At 36.8% G+C, this 21,892-nt stretch overlaps 1 protein-coding gene across 1 annotated transcript in view; it reads right to left on the bottom strand.

Annotated features, from left to right (window-relative positions):
• The window catches only part of PIGK (phosphatidylinositol glycan anchor biosynthesis class K), an 87,373-nt gene extending 65,672 nt beyond the window's left edge, over positions 1-21,701 (bottom strand). Inside the window, 3 exon segments of the mRNA XM_037498788.2 lie at positions 12,696-12,787; positions 16,852-16,905; positions 21,583-21,701. Coding sequence (XP_037354685.1) covers positions 12,696-12,787; positions 16,852-16,905; positions 21,583-21,675 — 239 coding nt within the window. The 5' untranslated portion in view covers positions 21,676-21,701.
• Between the last annotated feature and the right edge of the window lie 191 nt (positions 21,702-21,892).

Here is a 21,892-nt window from a genome sequence, read left to right as displayed (position 1 = left end):
CTTAAAATGGAAAACATATTTTCTCATTTTCTCTTTTTTTAATAACTCATGAAAATTCATTTACATTACTACTTAACCTCCATTACTAACATATTACATAACTTAGTTATTATCAGTCACATCTTTTTTTTTTTTTTTTTTTTGGTTATGAACCACTAATAAATAAGTCTTAACTGGGCCTCTCTGGTGGCACAAGGGGTTAAGACGCAACCTTTGAAGCTGTCCGCTGCCACTTCAGCACGAGTTTGATCCCCAGCCAGGGAGCTACCCACATGGCGCAGCACACTGCTTCTGACTCACCCACTGCTCTCCTCAGCAGTGTATTTCAGTCAATCTGCCTGTTTTGTTCCCCACTCTGTCTCTGCTGAATCCTCTCACCATACCCGCCCCCGCGCCTTTGTCCTATACCCAAGTTCTTGTATGCATAAATAAATAAATCTTTAAAAAAAATAAGTCTGAACTGACCTCAAAATCACAATATAAAAATAAAACTATTCCCTTAAGGTCATGTTTTTCATTTAAGATTAATTTCACAATGTTAATATAGTAGTAATTTAAGATTAAAATCACAAATTCAATCAACATTTTTTCTACAGATAATTTTGAGACTAAAGTACTAGAACTCTCAGTTAACATAAATCAACATAGCATAAAAATTATTATATATGTAGATAATAAATGAAAATCATGTCAAGATACAGACTAGATTACAATGGTTTTGAAGTCTAACTACATATTCAATTCACTGTTCTGAAATTTAAGAAATGTTCAGACATTTCTGACAAAAAAAATTCTCGCTTACTCCAAGTGTTAAATTATTTGTATGATACTTAAATATATGTAAGCTCTTTAACTTTATAACTCTTATAAAATTATAAATATAAAATTCTAAGTTAAATTCGTTAAAAATATTAAATTCTAACAAGACCATCAATGTAATAATATTCTAAAAACATTAATTCCATTTGAAGGATGCTGTTATTTTGCTAAAATTAAGTAACTGCTATTGTTCTTTTTTATTTTTTAGATTTATTTTATTTATACAAGAGCCAGGGTACAGGCCAGATGCATGGGAGGTGAGAGGATTCATCAGAGACAGAGCAGGGAACAGAACAGGCAGACTGATGAAATACACTGCTGAGAGGCGCAGTGGACGAGACAGGAGAGATCTGCTCGCCATGTGGGTTGCTCCAAGGCCAGCTGGGGATCGAACTCATACTGCAGAGGCTGCCAACAGCTTCACAGCTCTGTGCTCAATCACCACCAGGGAGGCCCTGCTATTGTTCTTAATAAGAGAAAGTTGTAAGTTGTATACTTCCAATTTTTTTTTTTCAGTATTTTGACATCCATACTATGAAACAGAAAATCTCTCTTCACAAAACTATATTGTACAAAATGCAGTCCATAACGTCCAGACTCTGTTTACTATGCAGGATATCAGATCCGATATTTAATTAAGCCGGTGACAATAAACATTCTTTGATCACTAGTTATGATGAAGTTTAACTTGTTGACTCCTTATAGTGTCTTTTTCTTGAATATCAGATTAACACCACAACAGCTATTTAAATTTTCTTTGAGTGTGTGTAAAATCAATCAATGCTGGAATCAAGACCCAAAAAAAGGTCTACATTGAAGACATTTCTATAAATAACAACAGTAAGTTGTTTTTTGCCTTATTAAAATACTCTAATTAAAGACAAATATATCCAGGGGCCTCCCCGGTGGAGTAGCGGTTGAGCGCTGGGTTGCGAAGCTGCCCGCAGCCTCGGCAGCACTGGTTCGATCCCCGGCTGCTCCCCGGCCACCGGAGGAGGATCCCACATGGCGTGCAGACCTCTCCCTGCTGCCCGCTGCTCCCCCCAGCAGTGTACTTCGGTCCTTCTGCCTGCTCTGTTCCCTGCTCTGGCTCTGGTGAATTCTCTCACCCTCCCGCGCTTCTGACTGTACCCAGTGCTTGTATAAATAAATAAATAAATCTTAAAAAAAAAAAAAAAAGACAAATATATCCAATCAATATAAGAATATGGTATTTTTAATGTGGTAAACCTATACTACCATGTGCGATTTATTCAAGGCCCTCAAATGCATCTGGTAATATGGCCTTTCTCAACACAAAATCAAAAGAAAAAGAGTGAAATTTTATAGGAAGTTCAATTACACAGCAGTTACTTATATAGTTTCCACATTTTTAAATTACATACTCTAATTGGTTAAAAATTATATACCCATATATTCCTATCACTACTTACTCTGTACATCATATGTTTTTGCTAGTTTAAATATATAATAAATATTAGTAAAGCATAACTGTAACAGGGTGGTCCCCAGAAAAGGGGAAGGTTCCAGGTCTCCTGCCCCACCCAAGGGAGGGTGGAGCTGAGCAGGGAGAGAAGAGGTTGCAGAGGAGACTAGGGAAGGAAGGAAGCAGGATGGAGAGCCAGAAGGAGACCTGGAGGAGGCACATGGAACCGAGAGACATGTGAAGAAACTACACTTGCTTTTGGTCATGGACTGGTTGAAACAGATGTGGGTGAGACCTGTGGGGAGGTGACAATGGCGGTTTTTGTCTTGATTTTGATTTTTCTCTTTTCCTTCTAGACTTGCCTGGTTGTTTCTGATCCTTTTCTGTGGGACCCCACTGGAAGATGCTTTAGACTTGTGACAGGCTTTGGGGCCTTGTTCTGGGCCAATCCCGCTTGGGTGGACTTTTACCCATGAGGGGATGGATAACTTTGGGTGCTAGATTTAGAAACTATATTCTCTGCCTTTCCTGTATTGTTTCCTAATTGTTTTAAAGTTCCTTTTCATCAAAGTCTCATATGTTTTGTGTTGATGTGTCAGATGGCAGAACCTATTTAAAGCAGGCAGGTTTGCAGGGTGTGGAGTGCCCCTCTCCCTGCCCTGTAACATAACTTCTTTTTCAGATTAAAAAAAAACATGGAAATTGCTAAGATTTTGTTCTCCCTAGTGGCGCAAGGAGTTAAGATGCAACTGAGACAGGGCAAGCTAGGGTTATTAGGCAGTTTTTAGGGACAGTGCAGGAGGGGACCTCTGAAGAATTCAGGAAGGCTTCAGAGATAAGGATGAGCAAGGAAATGAAACCGATTCCACTGGGAAAAACAAACATCCTAGCAACTACAGATAATCTTGTTAAGGATGGTCCTGGTTTTCTTCAGATGATAAGATAAAGTGTAAAGATGCTCACCGGGAGGGCTAGACCATAAAGATAAAGATATAACAAATAGGGAAAGACAGACCTGTTAGATAAGGAATGTGAAGATCTCCCACTCAGTAGCAAATTAAGTGAGACAGCCAAAAACTGACCAATCACAAAGAGACTGGTAGAACTTTAGAATAATGAGGGAAAAAAAGGTATATATTCCCTGAGACACAATTCCACTTTGGCTTCCTTGCCCCTCCCAGGCCTGGTTCCCTGGCCTGGAGTCCCACTTTATTTCTGTTCTTTTTCTTCTCAATAAACTTTTTCTAAACAAACCTGTCCTGCCTCTTCTGGCTTGCTTGCCTGAGCATCTCATGAAACACCAACCCGTGGGGGGTCTAGCAGCTGGGGCTCAGCGCTGCCCTGCAGCCTGGAATCCGTTCCTGGCTGGGAGACTAGGCCTGACAATTCTGGCATCACAACCTTTGAAGCTCTCCGCAGCCACTGCAGCAGAGTTCAATCACTCGCCAGGGAGCAACCCATAGGGCACAGCAGAGCTCTCCTGACTTGCCTGCTGCTCCCCTCAGCAGTGTACTTCAGTCAATCTGCCTGTTCTGTTCCTCACTCTGTCTCTGGTGAATCCTGTCACCCTCCACACCTCTGGCCTGTTCCCCAGTTCTTGTATACATGAATAAATAAATCTTTAAAAAAATTTTTGAAAAGAAGTAAATCGTCATTGTAGATTTTTTTTTTTGTTTTTAAGATTTATTTATTTATGTATACAAGCACTGGGTATAGTCAGAAGCGCGGGAGGGTAAGAGAATTCACCAGAGCCAGAGCAGGGAACAGAACAGGCAGACTGACGAAAGACACTGCTGAGGGGAGCAGCAGACATGGCAGGAGAGGTCTGCGCTCCATGTGGGACCCTCGCTGGGGGCCAGGATCGAACCTATGCTACAGAGGTTGCGGGGAGCTTCGCAGCCCAGCGCTCAACCACTGCACCACTGGGGAAGCCATGTCATTGTAGATTTTATGACTAATAATAAATAGGAATTTGTAGTCAAATTATTAATATTAATAAGTTCATCAAGTTACTAGAGCAATATACAAAAAAAACAGCTGCATGCACAAGAGAATAAAATATATATTTTTAGAGGTGTCATCTGCATTATCAACAACAAAAAATAGTAGACTAAAAAGTCTACTAAAGATGTCTATGGAGAAAAATTAAAGATTATAAAACTTAGTTGAAAGCTGTGAGACACATAATTAAATGGAGTGATATACCGTATTCATAAATTTAAAGATTTAATACCAGCATACCATTCTATGCTGATCTAAAACTTACTGCAATGCAAATTAAAATCCCAAAAGGGTTTTTTAAGAACTTGACGAGTTGATTCTAAAATTAGTACGGAAGAACAAGAAGCAAGAATAGCCAAGCAAGAATAGCCAAGAATAGCCAAGAAGCAAGAATAACCTCTGAAGAACAATGTCTAGGAAATCAAGTTACTAAATACGAGGATAGGGTCAGTAATGAAGACATGGTGGTACTGATAAGGGAAAAAGCATCTTTGGCTTCTTTAACATTTCAATATTCCCACTATTTACAAATCAATAAAGAAATTTCTTCTCTGTTGCATAAAGCCTCCAGGACCTTCATCTTACAAATTGGTCATACTTATTATCTAAAATAAAAGCATGAAAAGACTTGCCAAAACACACCTTTTACCTTTTTTACCTTTGTCACTGTTCTCCTCAGGGCTCATTTAAACTTAACTACTTTAAATGTTTCCCTATTTAAGACATTATATATACTTCACCGGGAACATCATGTGGAGTGGCAGACAGATCAGCTGCCAGAGCAAAAATAAAATGACAGATTGTTAAGAATACATAAGAATTCATATTCAAATACTATTATTTATATTTTTATAGGCTATATGAGAAAAAAACTGTTAGGAAGTGACGGGAGACAAGAAGAACATTCAAAGACGTGAGTTAGTATTATCTTGACAACAACTGTGATAATACACTACAAATTATTTACAAAGCACATGCCTTTCATTCCCATCCTTTGTTCATAAAAAGTGAGACAAAATAATAAAATGTTAGAAAAAATTTTAAACATATAGTTAATTATTTGGGAAATTATATGCATTAATAAAAAAGTTTAAAAAAAAAAAAAAACTCAGTGCCATCCCTGGAAAAACACTCTACAATGTTCTACATGCAACAAAAAACGAAAAAAGACATATGGGAAAGAAGACTACAGGGGACATCTGAGATAAGTGGTGAAAACAAATAAACAAACAAACAAACAGAAAGAAGTGGGAATGCCTAAATATTATGTGGTAGATGTCATAACAAATCAACAAATGAACACACTAAGTTAGAATTAACAAACCAGTAATTAAAGACTAAAGGTTGGTTGAAAATTTTGCATTATTTTAGAGAGGCAACAGAGTTGCTGCAGCTTCTCAATGGTGGGAGTAAAATGATGAAAGCAGTGTCTGAGAAAGATGGTTCCAACAGCTGTGTGTGGGATGAGCTGGAAGGGGAAAGAGACTGGAGACAGGGAATAAACAGCTAAAAGCTGTTAAGTACAGAGGCATGTATTACAGCTACAAAGCATGAAGAAGCATGAAGTACGTGAAACAGGAAATAATGAAGACTAATCAAGAGCAAAAAAAAAAAATCAAGAAAATGGAATAACAGGAGAGGTATTTTATTAAAGTGATATTAACGATTTCCATAACACCCCAGCACTATATTCAACATGTAGCTATATATTTTAGAATTTAAGAAGGTATTAAATGTGCAAAGTTATACCAATCTCTATAGGACTGTCATTAGAATAAAATGAGATAATGTATATTAAAAGAGTTCTCTAATTACAAATGTTACATAAATAATAACTGCTGTAAATTTCTCACAGAGGACATAGCTTTCGTCATAATGTCAGACCTGAATCCAAATTCTGGATCTGTTATTTGATAGTACCTTAAATGGACCTGAAGCAAACATTTAACCATTTTGATTTTCATTATGTAAGATGGGGAAAAAACAATCACTAATAAAAACCCAAGGAATGAATGTAGTAATTCATTATAAAATTATTAAGAGTATATGGATTACAGTGAGTAGTAAAGTGTATATTGGAAGGGGAGAAAACCAGAAATAGGGGTACATTTTGGCTGACCTTATTAGAGAAAAAGCCACAAGCATTTTCAAAGAACCATAATAGCCATGCCCTTCTCCAAATTACATAAGAAAATTGTACAAAAAAGAAATTATACAGGAAAATTCCTGAAACAATTATTAATGCTCCACATTAGAAAATGCCCTTTTATATTTAAGACTTAACCCACAGTAGTATAAAGAATAGTCAAAAGCTAAATTACCAAGATGATTTTCAAAACAACAATTAACAGGTAGTGACTTTTTTCTAATTTATATAAATATTGCCAGAATTCACATTTGAATTCTAGTATTTATTACTCTGGAAGAAGTTTAAAAGGATAGGATTCAAAATAATCCTGAGGGAACGTTATAGTAGGAGGGTAGAAAGTAAATAAAGTTAAAGTTGACTTATCTTAGGTAAGACTCTTATGGACTTCTACCTGATAGAAAGAAACAGATTTAAAGTTCCTTGGTGAGATCACCCCACAAATGAGAAGAGTTTATAAAATCAACTAAGAAGACATTTAGCTCAGTGGTGTTTGAGAATAAGATTAAAAGTGAACATAAATAGGGCCTCCCCGGTGGCGCAGCGGTTGAGTGCTGGGTTGCGAAGCTGCCCGCAGCCTCTGCAGCGCCGGTTCAATCCCCGGCTGCTCCCCGGCCACTGGAGGAGGGTCCCACATGGTGCGCAGACCTCTCCTGCCGCCCGCTGCTCCCCTCAGCAGTGTACTTCGGTCCTTCTACCTGCTTTGCTCCCCGCTCTGGCTCTGGTGAATTCTCTCACCCTCCCACGCTTCTGACTGTACCCAGTGCTTGTATAAATAAATAAATCTTTTAAAAAAAAGTGAACATAAATAACAAGTATTCATCAATATTTCCTTTCTAGCCTAGACCAGTGAAGCTCTACTTAGTTAGCTGAGGGTGTTTAGCATACCATTCATTCATTAAACTCTATACAATATACCAAAGAAAACAATATAAGGAATACAAATACAGTATCAGAACAGCTTTGAAGAAATAAGATTAATGCATCAAAAAAAGCACCATGATAATATATATTAAAAATAATGTTACTTATACAAGGATCAAGAGTGCTTTAGGTAAAGCATAAATTGCATAAATCAAATTTGGTCACAGGGAAATTAACAGGAAGGAAAGCATTACAGATGGAAGGACCAGTGTAAGGCAATAACAGAGGCAAGTAGAGGGATTTACAAGAAGGAATTGGCTCAAGTATAAGGGATCAGAATATCAGATTTGGAGCCAGCTTGCAAAAACCCATGAGTACCGCCATAAGGCATGTGAATCTTATTTTTCAAACACTCAAAGCTTCTGGATAAGGGGAGATGAAGAATAAAAGGATTAAATAGGAATATTAAATTATTAAATGATTGAAATATAAAAAAAAACCTGTCACAAAGCTATTTAACCACAAAAACATTCATCAGACAGCAGTCATTACAAAACTCACATCCACCCTATTTGTAGTCTACAAGTAGTAAATCTGGTAGTAGTAAATCACATTCACCTTTAACTCCATAATCTTAATCTGACTCTGGGGGGTGGAGAGTGGGGCATAGCAGAGATGGGGTAGGAGGTAAGACGATAGGGAAAGGCAGAGCTTACCCAACCCAATACTAAATGCATTTACTCCCCATTTACCCAACCCAATACTAAATGCATTTACTCCCCTATGATTCAACATTCCATTAGTAAGCCACATCCCCATGTGCCTCTCAGAGAATCAATATGACAACTTTTGTGTTCCAGATATGTATGTTGTTCATATAACACGTCCCTAACCCTAAGAAAACCACTTCATCAGGTGCTCAACCAAAGAAAAGAGTAATCAACTGTAGCACTAGAGGAAAAACACTTTTCCCTAACACCTAAGGCCTTTTTTGTTGTTCATCTTAATCATATTTGGAGGCAGCTGAACAGGAATTTAGTCCAAACAATTATCTAAAGGCAGGAAATTTCCTAATGTTTCATGAAGCTAAAACATGGCAAATAAAAATAAAACCTTTGAGGATGGATGTCAGAAAAAAAGTGTAGACACATAGTGCAAGACATTTGTTCCTCAAGGGACATAGGTATGAAAATGATAATAGACAAGAGTAATGATGAGGATTTTAAGAGAATCTCTTCTCATTTTCCCCCATACACATTACAATCTTTTCCCTAATCAATAGTTTGAAACAGTATTATAAAATTCTGGCAGCCTAATTATTAAAATATCTTTAATTATCAGATTAACATTTGCTAAAAACCAGATTTAACATACTTTCAGAGAAATGTCTATACATTTAAAGTACTAACTTATGCTTGCTTTTTGGAATTGATAAAGTATTTCCATGTGCTTATTTATCTAATATCTACTAAGCACCTACTATATGCCAGGCACAATGCTAAATGCTGAAGGCACAAAATGAAACAGGAATAAAATCCTTGTTCCCTTCAAGGAGTTCACATTCTATGACATAATTAGGAAGACATACTATAGTTTATAACCATAAAATTATAAATGTTATCATAAAAGATAACACAGGATACCACAGAAGCAAAAAAGGGAGGTCAGGAAAGAACTAATTACAATAGTTCTGAGAGCGAAAGATGAGGTTGAAGTTAAAGCTGTGTTTCCTACACTTGGTTGTGCATCTGAATCACATACAGAACTAAGGTCTTGGCATCACTTCAGATTTAGTAAATTAGACCCTCTTTAGGTAGAGCAAAGAAACTGATGTTTTTAATGTTTGCCACTGGTAATTCACAATCACAGCCACGTTTAGGTAGCAGTGAGCTAGAAGTACAGACAGCTATTCCAGGCAGAGATAATAGCTCACAATGGTTGAAATATATGAAATATATGCAGAAGATGAGAAAGAAATCAGAAAGAAAATAGTAACATAATATGATATGTCAGTCAAGATCTACAGAATTAGTGTGAACTTCCAAAACAAAAGCAATCACCTTTTCATGTATTTTAGTAAATGATGTGTGACATAAACTAATCACTTATTGAGTATCTGGGAAAATTAAACACAAATACCTTGCACTTCAAAACAAAGATAAAATGCTTCCCTGAAAAAGCAAACAAATTTAACAAAAAAAACAGAACTCTACTTAAAATTTTAATTAAATGTCATAGCCAATGATTTTTCTCAGGATTCATTTCTGGACTATGACAGAAGTTATGATAAAATTCTAATGTATTTTAAAAGTCAAACTTTTAAACTGGTTTTACTTGTTCTGACTAAACATTTATTTAAAATTGCATTTTTATACCTAATTCCAGATAGGAATAAAGAAATACATGTCATCAATTAAGAGTTTGTATTCATCATAATAGGCTAAAAGGCAGACAGAATCTTTTCTATTGATTTCTATTTGTTAAATAATAAATGGTTTAAGTCATCAAATATTTGAAAGTCCAACTACAAGGTCATTTAAAACCAAAGGAATAACCACATAAAATTACTTAAAGGGAATCAACTGGCAAATTACAATAATTGGCTAATTGCCAAAATGATACCTGAACGTTTGATCTAGTAAATCATCCTTTCTCAGATTCAATTTAAGGTGTTTTCTTAATGGTATTAATTAATAATTAATAATTCTTAATATTATTGAATCACCTTACTTTCCAGATGAAATACAGGTATTATAGTTTTGTCTTTTTCTCAAGCTAAAATGATCTATTTTACAAAGAAAGTAATATAACTCTGTTTTCCTACGCATCCACTGCTTCTGCTTCTAAAGTACTGCTCCTGCAATACTTTAAACATCTCTATTTGTTTTTATTTCAAGTACCTGAATCCTGCAAAGAAGGCACTAGTATTACCATGTAATAGATGAGAAAACAGCCGTAGTGAGGAAAATGAACTTAATCAAAATCACCGCTAAGTCAAATTTCAAACTCAGATCCATCTGACTGCGAAGCTCTTTCCACACTGCCTTACAAATGGAGAGGAACATAGAACTAAATAAATCAAACCTAAATAATGGAATTGACTGCAGTTCCCTGCTATAACTGCTTTTGCAGCAGCAAAAACAAATCTATTACAGCGAACAAACCAAGCCATGTATCTGGGTTAGAGGTTGGGGGTGTTCTGCCTCATCCCTGAACTCCCTCCTTATAATTAGGAAATATCCACTTCATGAGTCCTTGCAGAAGGCAGAGCCTGTCTCCCGTATATAGAAGCTAACAATGCTATTGTCTTTATTCCTGCCACACTCACAGCATGGATATGGGCCCTTAATCTATGCTTTGACAACATGGCAATTCACCAACCATTCTAAAATAAGAGCTACAGACATAGAAGCTAGGATAGGAAAGTGTAGATCTTGACAGTAAGTAGCAGTAGTAACATTAAATTTCCAATGGCAACAGCAGCAGCTATGCAGTGGCTGAGTCAGTCTAGCCTTCAGTAATTTGTGGCTTCATTACTGCCACTGGACTGTTATTTTTTTTTTTTAACAAGTTTTGGTTTTTTTTTTTTTTGAGATTTATTTACTTTTATACAAGAACTGGGGTACAGGCCAGATGCACGGGAGGGTGAAAGGATTCACCGGAGACAGAGCAGCAGACTGAAGAAATACACTGCTGAGTGGAGCAGCAGGCATGACAGGAGAGGTCTGCTTCGCCATGTGGGATTCTTGCCAGCCAGCCGGGATCGAACCCACACGACAGAGGCTACGGACAGCTTCGCAGTGCCACGCTCAACTGCCTGCGCCACCAGGGAGGTCCCTGGACTGGTTTTATGGAGCGATTTTTTTTTCCCCAAAGATTTATTTATTTATGCAAAATCCGGGGTACAGACCATATGCGTGGGAGGGTGAGAGGATTCACCAGAGACAGGGTGGGGAACAGAACAGGCAGACTGATGAAATACACTGCTGAGGGGAGCAGCGAGCAAGACAGGAGAGGTCAGCCACGCCATGTGAGATTCTCGCAGGCCAGCTGGGATCGAACCCGCACTGCAGAGACTGAGGACAGCTTCACAGTGCGGCGCTCAACTGCTTGCGCCACCAGGGAGGCCCTGGAGCGATTTTTAGATATCTTTTCTGCTACTTAGTCTTCTTGTTCCCAACTATTTATAAAGTTATAGGTTTCTAGCCACTTAGTGAGCTAATCAGTATACTTTCAATAAATTCTTTTTCTATTTATATCAAGTCAGAATTGCCTTCTGTTACCCACAATTAAAAACCTGGCTGAGGCATTTAATATTTATATGACACGAAATAATTATATTAATCAAATCCTTATACCTTAATATTAATTGTTTTATATAATTTGCCATTATACACTCTTAATAGCTACTTTATAAATGATGTTACGCTTTAACAACAAAAATTTCAGACTTTTCAAAAGCAACACAAAAATAAAAATATAATAACATTTCAGCCCATTTTTTGACTGGATTATTTACTTTGTTTTTGTTAAGACTCTTCAGCTCTTTGTAGATTTTTGTGATGCGAATGGCCAACAGGCATATGAAAAAATGTTCAACATCACTTGTAATCAGGGAAATGCAAATTAAAGCTACAATGAGATACTATCTCACACCAGTGAGAATGGCACATATTAAAAAAACTAGCAACAACAAATGTTGGCGAGGTTGTGGAGAAAAAGGAACTCTCCTGCACTGTTGGTGGGAGTGCAAACTGGTCCAACCACTATGGAGAGCTGTGTGGAGATTCTTCAACCTGCTAAAGATGGAGCTTCCATATGATCCAGCAATTCCACTCCTAGGTATTTACCCAAAGGACACAGAATCATTAATTCAAAAGGGCACCTGCACCCCTATGTTTATAGCAGCACAATTTACAATAGCTAAGCTATGTAAACAACCCAAAAGCCCGAAAATAGATGACTGGATCAAGAAGATGTGGTACATATACACAATGGAATATTACTCAGTGATCAAAAAAGATAAACACATGCAAGTTGCAGCAACATGGATGGAGCTGGAAGGGATCATGCTCAGCGAAATAAGCCAGAAAGAAAAAGAAAAATACTGGATGGTCTCATTCATAACAGGAATTTAGAAAATCTAAATAAAGGACCAGGAAAAAGACTAATTATAATAAAGTAAAAATCAAAGTCAAAAAGCAACTATAAACCAGACACATTGTGGGGGCGTGGGGAGAGGTAAGAAGGGTTACAGTCAAAATAAGGGGGGGTGGGAATATGGGGAATATAACCAAGATGAAAATGCATACATTGTGCAAAAATGAAAAATGATGTAAAAATATATAAAATAAAATAAAATAAAATAAATATAATAACAACCATCTGAGGATGATTTTCCACTGAGGTTCAGAGTTATACTTTATTAAAATTTCTTACCTGTCAGGAATACCTAGCCTCTTGACACTTCTATACACAGAAAGAGTATTTGCAACATGTCGATAGTTAAACCAGAATCGGGAGGTACACACCTACAGTATTAAAACAAATATGTTATTTTCATGAATCAAAATAAGCCATGGAGTTACAGAATTATTTCTCTTTAAGTGATGCAGAGATACTTAAAAAAAAAAAAAGACTATAGCATAATTCAGGCTAATGACTTGTCAATAAACCAATCTCTCTAAGAGGTCTTTCATAACTAGTATTAAATAGAAAAGACCAAGCAGCTGAAGAGAAACCAAATCTTGGGGGGATGTAATCAAATGCTGAACCAACTTAGTTACTCTCAATTATTGTGATTTTGTAATGTTCCTATGTCTAAAAGACTAAATCCTTTAAAATCAAAAACAGTGCCTATATTCTCTTCAGAGAAGAGAAAATTAGTTACCTTGGGTTATGTAACAGTCCTCTTACTCTGGATTGCTCCCTAATTTAGTTGTGAAAAATGTAAGATAGAGACTAAAACATAACATGCAAACAGTTTTATAAGCACACAAGAGAATACATTATAAAAAAAAAAAAGCTGTTGAATGGAACAGAAAACTAAAAACAATTCAAGCAAGTTTTGCACTTAAAGAAATTGATTCCTAAAGGTACCAGAAAAATCTAACATGGGGCTCAAAAAGCAGCCCTCTTGAGAATCCTTTCTAAAGGAAGTGAAAGAGAAGTCTGATTTGGGCTGTAGTCTACCCACCAAGGCCCTATGACCTCCTACTACAGGTCTGTGCTGATAGTAGATAAAATCAATCTTGAGAATAGGATAAATGTTCTTTTGCATCATATAGAAAAGAACTATAATGTAATTTTTAAAATTTAAAATGTATTTTCAACTTAGAATACTATAAGAAAAAAACTAAATGTTTGACTACATAAAAACGTAAAACTCAGGTCAAAAATGCCCTAAAATTCTAACAAAAATGAACACTTGAAGCATAAAGTTGTATAAAAGAAAAGGATGAACAACTCAATTTTGGAAAAAATGGGCAAAGAATGAGCACACATTTCATAACATAGCTTTACAAGTGGACAATAAAACTCTTGGAGATGCTCAACGTCTGCACACTTTAAAAAATACAAATAGAATTCTAAGTATTCACAAGGCTGGTAATTCACAATATTGACAGGGGTGTGGGGAAATGAGTGCACACATCCTACCCATAAGCTATACAAGGGTAATTTGTAACATATATCAATTTTTGAAAATTTACTTAATCTTTCAATAGCTCATTTTAATATACAAAGAAATATATATTCAATTATTTTCATTATAGTGTTGCCTATATTGGTAAAAATCAAAACCTAAAGGCCAGAAACAAAATCACTACCCAAAGAATTTACAGATCCCCAAATGTGAGCATAAATAGTACCTGAATTAGTCATAATAACAGCCAGTATATTCCATGTACTTCACCATACCCAAAAGGTTTTTCTCATTTGTTACAGTATTTAATGAGATTTAACCTAAGAAACTGCCTCATTTTCACCAGCAAGTTACTAGGCAAAAAAATCAGAGTAGGAAAAGAGACAAGACCAGGAGATACCAATTAAATAGATAACCCATGATTTTTACTGAGTAGAATATCAAAAAACAAAACAAAACAAAAAGTAAGTTGCAAAAGAGCATGTGGCATGACTCCCCTTTTTAAAAAGGGGGTGGGGGTGGTTAGACACAAATGTACAAGTGTGAGCATATGCACTGGAAATTTCTAGATATGCAACTAACTGCCAACAGTATTACCATAAAGTGTGGGTCAAAAAATACAACAGCTTTTCAGTTTACACCCTTTCTCACCGTACTTTATAACCATCAGTATGGATTACCTTTATAACCTTTTCTATTACACACTGGCAAAAATGTTTTATTCAAAGCAGATGTGGAGACCAAAATGGAATCCAACTTTCCTTCTATCTCCCTCTGGTGGAAAAAGTTTACTTAAGTCATATTACAAAAGCAAAAGGGCATTTCATTGCTCACATAGTCGAGTCTTAAACCAAATTAATTAGAACTGCCATGAGACCTCATTTTCTTCACTCTGAAAGAAATTCAACATGCCCCTGGTCAAATTTCATGATTTTCCATTTAAGAAAATATAGGTTAAGTTTCACTATACTGTCTGAGTGAATGTGAAAATATTGGGCAAAATATAAAAACTACAGTTGTGATGAAATGCTTAGTAATAATTCCTTTTCACCCTCTATTTCTCATCTGAGACCCAGTTTACTGAGATTGGGTGGTTAAAAGTTTCCCAGAATAGATAAGGTTTTAATGCCTGTGCAGTACAAGCTAATAAGCTCTTAATTCTAAGGGCTGAGCCCCTGGCAATTAGCACAATAGTATGCACAATTTCCACTTTTAAGAATTCCGATACAGAGACTAATCATGGAAGAACATTTATTTTCTTCTAGAGCAAGTATCTTTTCAAATTGGTGGATAATTTTCTTCAACTTATAAGTGGTCATTGAAAACCTGTGAGCTTATCTTGATCATTTTGTGTTCATTTTCATCATAAAAATCTCATGTTCTTTGACAACACAAAAATGAGGCATGAGTCCGTGTCCACACACTGCTCTATTTAATCACAATACAACTACATTTAACACAAATATATATATAGCAATGATATTCACTCTGCAGTTACTTTTAGCAACCTGTAGATAAATACATGCTTTTATGAAATTATTCTCAAAATTTCTAAGGCCATTCAATCTCCCTTTTTCTTGGTAAAGTTAATTATAGTCTTATATGTTTGTACAGCACTTTTAGTTGAATTCCTCTACCTTCCTCCTTTATATTCCCACTGAATTCTCATAAATTCCCCAGTTTTCATCCTTTTCCAACATGAGTTACTGGCTTTGAAATGCTATATATTCTCTTTCTTTGTCCAAAATATCAGCTTCCTTTTCTGCCTCTTTATTTTCTAATTCTTTCTTCTGGCTGACCCTCCCAATTGACACTTTTTTTTGTTAAGTCAAATTTAATGTATCTTCTAATCATGTAAATGTCATTAAATGAAACCCCAGTTGTAAATGACTGCACACTTTCCCAAGCACCCAAAAAAAAAAAAATTACATTGGGGAATTAAAAATAGAAATCAATGAATCCAAATAAATTATAGATAATAATTCCCATAATGAAGAAAAGAAGGCAGAAGAAAAAAGAAAGCCAATGAGAAAACTTCACTAAGAATCAAAACAGTGCAAATTAAACAAAAAGAAGCAGTCAAAAAAGGATAATATACAGTTGACCTGGGTTTAAAAATAGCAATAAAGCCTTTCTAGAGGGAGATTATGCTTCACAACTTCATAATTTTATGCTTAGAAATTTACCCTAATGAGAAAACCAATCAAATTCACAAAAATACATACAAGGATATCCATTACAGTCCTGTTTAAAATAATGAAAAATTTAGAATCTAAAGCTTAGGTAAACTCATTAAATAGAAAACATTACAATCTGACAAAAGATTACATATCTCTATATCTACTGACAAGGAAAGATTCCCAAGATATGCTTTGGGGGGTGCAAAATAGCAGGAAGAATATCATCCCAGTTATATGAGTTCATATTTCTTATGTTTATACATAAAGAAAGACAAGGTAAGAACATTTCACCAAAAATGTTGATTCTGGCATGTGGGACTAGTGGATAATTTCCTGTCATCTTTTTAATTGAGGTGAAATTCATATAAAATAAACCCGTTTTCTTTTAACTTTTCTATGTAATTTGAATTCCCTACAATGACCTCTTCTTTTATACTGAAAACCAATTTTTTTAATAAAATAAAAAGGCCTGAGTATGTTACTGAAAAGAAGCATAATTATTAGTTTCCATCATTAAAATAATCCTATATTTTATAAAATGCTTCCTTGAACAGCATCCCTAATATGGTCTGACTTTATTTACACATCACCACTTGACAAATATGCCAAAAGCAAAGACTATTTGTTGATACAATCAATTTAAAATATATGCAAATCAAAATAATTTGTAATAAGAAAATAAATTTTATTTTCAAAAATTTGATTCACACAAAATTACTCAGGCACATATCTAAAGTTACCAGCAAGGTATATCTTTATAAAATATACTTACCAAAACAGCCCAGTTGTTTGTATGACCACTTCTAAAGAACTGTTCCGCTTGATCCTATCAGTCAAATAATAGCAAAACTGATTAGAAGAAAAAGTCAAATTTCCCAGACTCAAAATTGATGGTCAGTTAAGATTTATAGTTTTTATAACTGTAATAACAGTAATTCATCATTAAGCAAGTTCATAGAAGATTCTAGTATTTGACTTTACGAAGAATAAAATTGTTTTTTGTTATTGTTGGGGAGGCATAAGCGGGGTAAAGTCCATTTAATTGTAAATATTTATCCCAAACACTGCCAGCTTTTTCTAATATGCTTCTAGTTTTCCAGTCTCCAAATCGTAAATTGCTAATTTCATGTCTTTGCTCTACACAAAGTAACAATTAGTATACTTTCTGATGAGATTTCTCTCAATGTTCATTCTTAATCTGTTGTAGGTGCTTCCAATTGCTTTATTTTAATTCACCAAAATATTTGATTTGGTATATTCTCTAGTATACTGTCATGTAACATTTTCACTAATCTGTGAAATTGCATTTGCCACCATATAATATTAAAAACCTCAGCATCCAAAACCATCCAAACACCTATTTTTATCATATATTAAAATAATAATGGCTATCAACCATAATGACTTACAACTGCTCCCAAACAGTATTAATGAGTAGGACAATCAGACTGCCTGGATTCAAATTTTAGCCCTATTAACTTACTAGCAATATAATATTAGGAAAGTTGGTTAATTTCTCTGTCCATCCCCCCATCTATAAAATGGTATTATTACCTGACTCACAGACTATAGGGATCATGACTAAAACATTTGCCTAACAAATGTTAGAATAAAATTTAAAAATCTACTCAAATGTATGTTATATATTTACATACATTTTTCTTAACTTTTCCCAATAGTCTGCCTAGCTGCTAAAGAAAACAATGTACCACAGTGAGTAAAAACCTGATTTAGGAATTTGAAGATCTGGATTTTAGCCCAGGTCCTCTCTCTCATCTGGCTGTGAAACCGGGATAAGTTATTTAGCTCATTATACTTGAGTTTTCTTATGGAGAAAGAATGTTATGAGGTGACCCAAACTCTAATGTCTCTTTCAGTCCCAAAATTCTTTTTTTTCAAAGATTTATTTATTTATGCATACAAGAACTGGGGTACAGGCCAGAGGTGGAGGGGTGAGAGGATTCACCAAAGACAGAGTGGGAAACAGAACAGGCAGATCGACTGAAATACACTGCTGAGGGGAGCAGCAGGCGAGTCAGGAGAGATCTACTGCACCATGTGGGTAACTCCCTGGCTGGGAGTTGAACTCACGCTGCAGTGGCTGCGGATAGCTTCATAGGTCGTGTCTTAACCCCTTGCGCCACCAGGGAGGCCCCTCAGTTGCAAAATTCTTAATCAATAATACTTTAGAGAAAAATTCAAGATGTGATTGCTTATACAAGTACATATAGCTAATAGAACACCTATAATCATCACGAAAAGCATGCTGTTTCCTCTTAAGGATCCCAGAGTTTAATAAGGAAACATTCAAACACATTACACTACCATATAATGCATTCATTTCTCACATTCATTGGATACCGTGTGTCAGTGTCACTGTCATGGTAGCTCAGAAAACAATGATGGCCCAAAAACCATGCCTTCACAAAGGTCACTATCCAATTTCAATGACACACATTAGTAAATAAGGGCAAACTATAAATTCTATAAAGGTAAAATACACAGTGTCATGAAACAGTATAATAGGAGGATCTGGCCTGATGAGGGGTCAGGGAAGGTTCCCTAGAGAAGCAACAATTATGTTAGGAACCAAAAGATGAAGAGAAGAGAATAGAATTCCTGACAGAGGGAACATGGGTCCTTATGGAAGAAAGGAGCTTAAAGGTTTTGTGAAATAGAAAGGTTAGCATAGGGCCTCCCCTGGTGGCGGCTGCGCAGGCGGCTGAGCACCACGCTGTGAAGCTGTCTGCAGCCTCTGCCAGTTAGATCCCAGCCAGCCGGCCAGGGTCCCACTTGGCGCCGCAGACCTCTCCTGCCTTGCCTGCTGCTCCCCTCAGCATTGTATTTCGTCAGTCTGCCTGTTCTGTTCCCCGCTCTGTCTCTGGTGTATCCTATCACCTTTCCCCACATCTGGCCTGTACCCTGGTTCTTGTATAAAATAAATAAATAAATAAATCTTAAAAAAAAAAAAGTTAGCATAACTGGGGGGAGAGAGAGAATGACTACGTAGATAGGGGCTAAAATATGCAGTGCCTTGTTTGTGGGCCACAATGAAGATTTTGTTGTTTTTTATCTTTAAAGCAGCATTAAGGTGTATATGAGTGACATATTTATGTGATCAGATTTATGTTTTTGAAAGTTCCTCTGGCTGCAATTTGGAGAATGGCCTGGAAGGAAGAATGGTTTGAGGGGGTTGGGGGTGGGGAGGGGAGGGATTGGGGTCAAAATAAGGGGGTTGCAATTGTATGGGGAATATAAAAATAAAAAAAAAATTAAAAATTAAAAAAAAGAATGGCTTGAGACAAACCAGTTAAGGAAGTATTTAGTATTTACCCCCTAAGTGAAAGAAGATGGAATAGGTAGTACAAAGGACACAAAGGTTAGAACAGATAAGTGCTATACTCGCTAAATGTACAAATTAACAACAGTAAAGCAAAGGTAAAGATAGGTAAAGGATCCACAGAGGTCATGCATTTATTATACCTTAATAAACAGAGGAAACAGGAGGTACAAAATATTAAAATGTGAAATAGCACAGCAACTGTGTAACTACAAAAAAGAGTAATGGTATCCAAAATGAAGTATACAAGATAACCCATTAAAATAATGGAGAACAGGCCTCCAGGGGGGGTGCAAGGGGTTAAGATGCAACCTACAAAGCTGTCCACAACCACTGAAGCACGAGTTCAATCCCTGGCCAGGCAGCTACCAACATGGCACAGCAAACCTCTCCTGACTCGCCTGCTGCTTCCCCTCAGCAGTATATTTCAGTACATCTGCCTGTTCTCTTTCCTACTCAGTTTCTAGTGAATCCTCTCACTCCCCACACCTCTGGCCTGTACCCCAGCTCTTGTATGCATAAATAAATAAATCTTTAAAAACAAATAAAATAATGGAGGGAAATGGCAGATCATGTACTCATTTATTTTATCTAAAAATATACTTTATATGTGATATGCACATCAAAGACATCTTTACAGACACATCACCCAAAGCAATGATAGTGAAGGCAAAGATAAACAGCTGGGACTACATGAAATTAAAGAGCTTCTGCACAGCAAAAGAGACAATAACAAAAACAAAGAGAAACCCCACCGACTGGCAGAACATTTTTGCACACACACTAATGATAAAGGACTGATCACAAAAATCTGCAAAGAGCTGATGAGACTCAGCAACAACAGAGAAAATAATCCTGTCAAAAATGGGCAGAAGAGCTAAAAAGAAACTTCTCTGAAGAGGAAATGCAAATGGCCAACAGGCATATGAAAAAATGTTCAACATCACTTGTCATCAGGGAAATGCAAATCAAAACTACCATGAGATACCATCTTACACCAGTGAGAATGGCACATATTAAAAACACTAGCAACAACAAATGTTGGTGAGGATGTGGAGAAAAAGGAACTCTCCTGCACTGTTGGTGGGAGTGCAAACTGGTCCAACCACTATGGAGAGCTGTGTGGAGATTTCTGGACCTGCTAAACATAGAGCTTCCATATGATCCAGCAATTCCACTCCTAGGTATTTACCCAAAGGACACAGAAACATCAATTCCAAAGAGCACCTGCACCCCTATGTTTATAGCAGCACTGTTTACAATAGCTACGCTTTGGAAACAACCCAAATACCCAAAAATAGATGACTGGATCAAGAAGATGTGGTACATATACACCATGGAATATTACTCAGCAATCAAAAAAGATAAACACATGCAATTTGCAGCAACATGGATGGCGCTGGAAAGGATCATGCTCAGCGAAATAAGCCAGAAAGAAAAAGAAAAATACCGGATGGTCTCACTCATAGCAGGAATCTAGAAAACTTAAATAAGGGACTAGGAAAATGAATAACTCTAAGAAAGTGAAAATCAAAATCAACAAAAAACTATGAACCAGAGACACTCTATGGGGAGTTGGGGTGGGGAGGAGAGGGATTGGGGTCAAAATAAGGGGGTTGCAATTGTATGGGGAATATAAAAATAAAATTTATTTTAAAAAAAAAAAATATACTTTAGTGAATATATAAAACAGCATCAATGAATGAATATATATACACACATATACATTCATTCACATACATAGCACCCGTGAGCAATCTCTATTTTTTTTAAACTGGTAGGGAAAGTGTACTTAAAAAGTTTTGAGGTAGGCACAAGATAAAACTTTGGACACAGACTTGCAAATGTCTGCTGACTAGCCCGGCCCCTGAAGCCTGAGAATGATCTCGAGAACTCGACTATTGATATTTCACCCGCCGCCTGCTCAAATTTCACTTGCTAGGGACTGCGCACACAGATCCTCCCCTGACTCCGATAATTTGGTTCTTTTATTTTTTTAAAGGCTGACACAGACCATGCCGTCCCAATGACAACCTCCCTAGTGCAGTCGGCGGCTGATGTCTCCACGACACTCCTCCGTGCTGTGTATCGGACACCGGGGCGCTCTCAGCCACGCCACCGCTGTCCCCCTGGGCCCACCGCTCAGAGGAGCCTGACTCCTACCTCGATCTGACTAGCGGCCAAGCTGCCCAAGCACAAGAGCAATAGCCCTGCCCTCGCGGTCAGAGGCCGGCTGGGGAAGTAGGCGGCGGCCATGTTTGCCGGCTTCAAGTCGCGCACACCTGCGGGGGGCGGAGCAAGTGCCGTAAAGCAGCGCGACGGCGTTTTTACGTTGTTTTCGTTTGCGACATCGGCCCCACCTCCTGGAGGCCCGCCCCTCGGTCGCTTAATTTAGCCTCTTAGCCGTCAGCGCCTGCGCAGAACTGGTGTCTCCCGGAATTGCTGGGGAGAGCTAGGCGGAGCTCTGTAGTCT

This window comes from Talpa occidentalis, unplaced genomic scaffold (assembly GCF_014898055.3).
Source record: "Talpa occidentalis isolate TD23 unplaced genomic scaffold, MPIMG_talOcc4v2.1 talOcc4.9, whole genome shotgun sequence".
In the NCBI taxonomy this organism is placed as follows: domain Eukaryota; kingdom Metazoa; phylum Chordata; class Mammalia; order Eulipotyphla; family Talpidae; genus Talpa; species Talpa occidentalis.
This window is presented reverse-complemented; position numbering and strand designations above follow the sequence as displayed.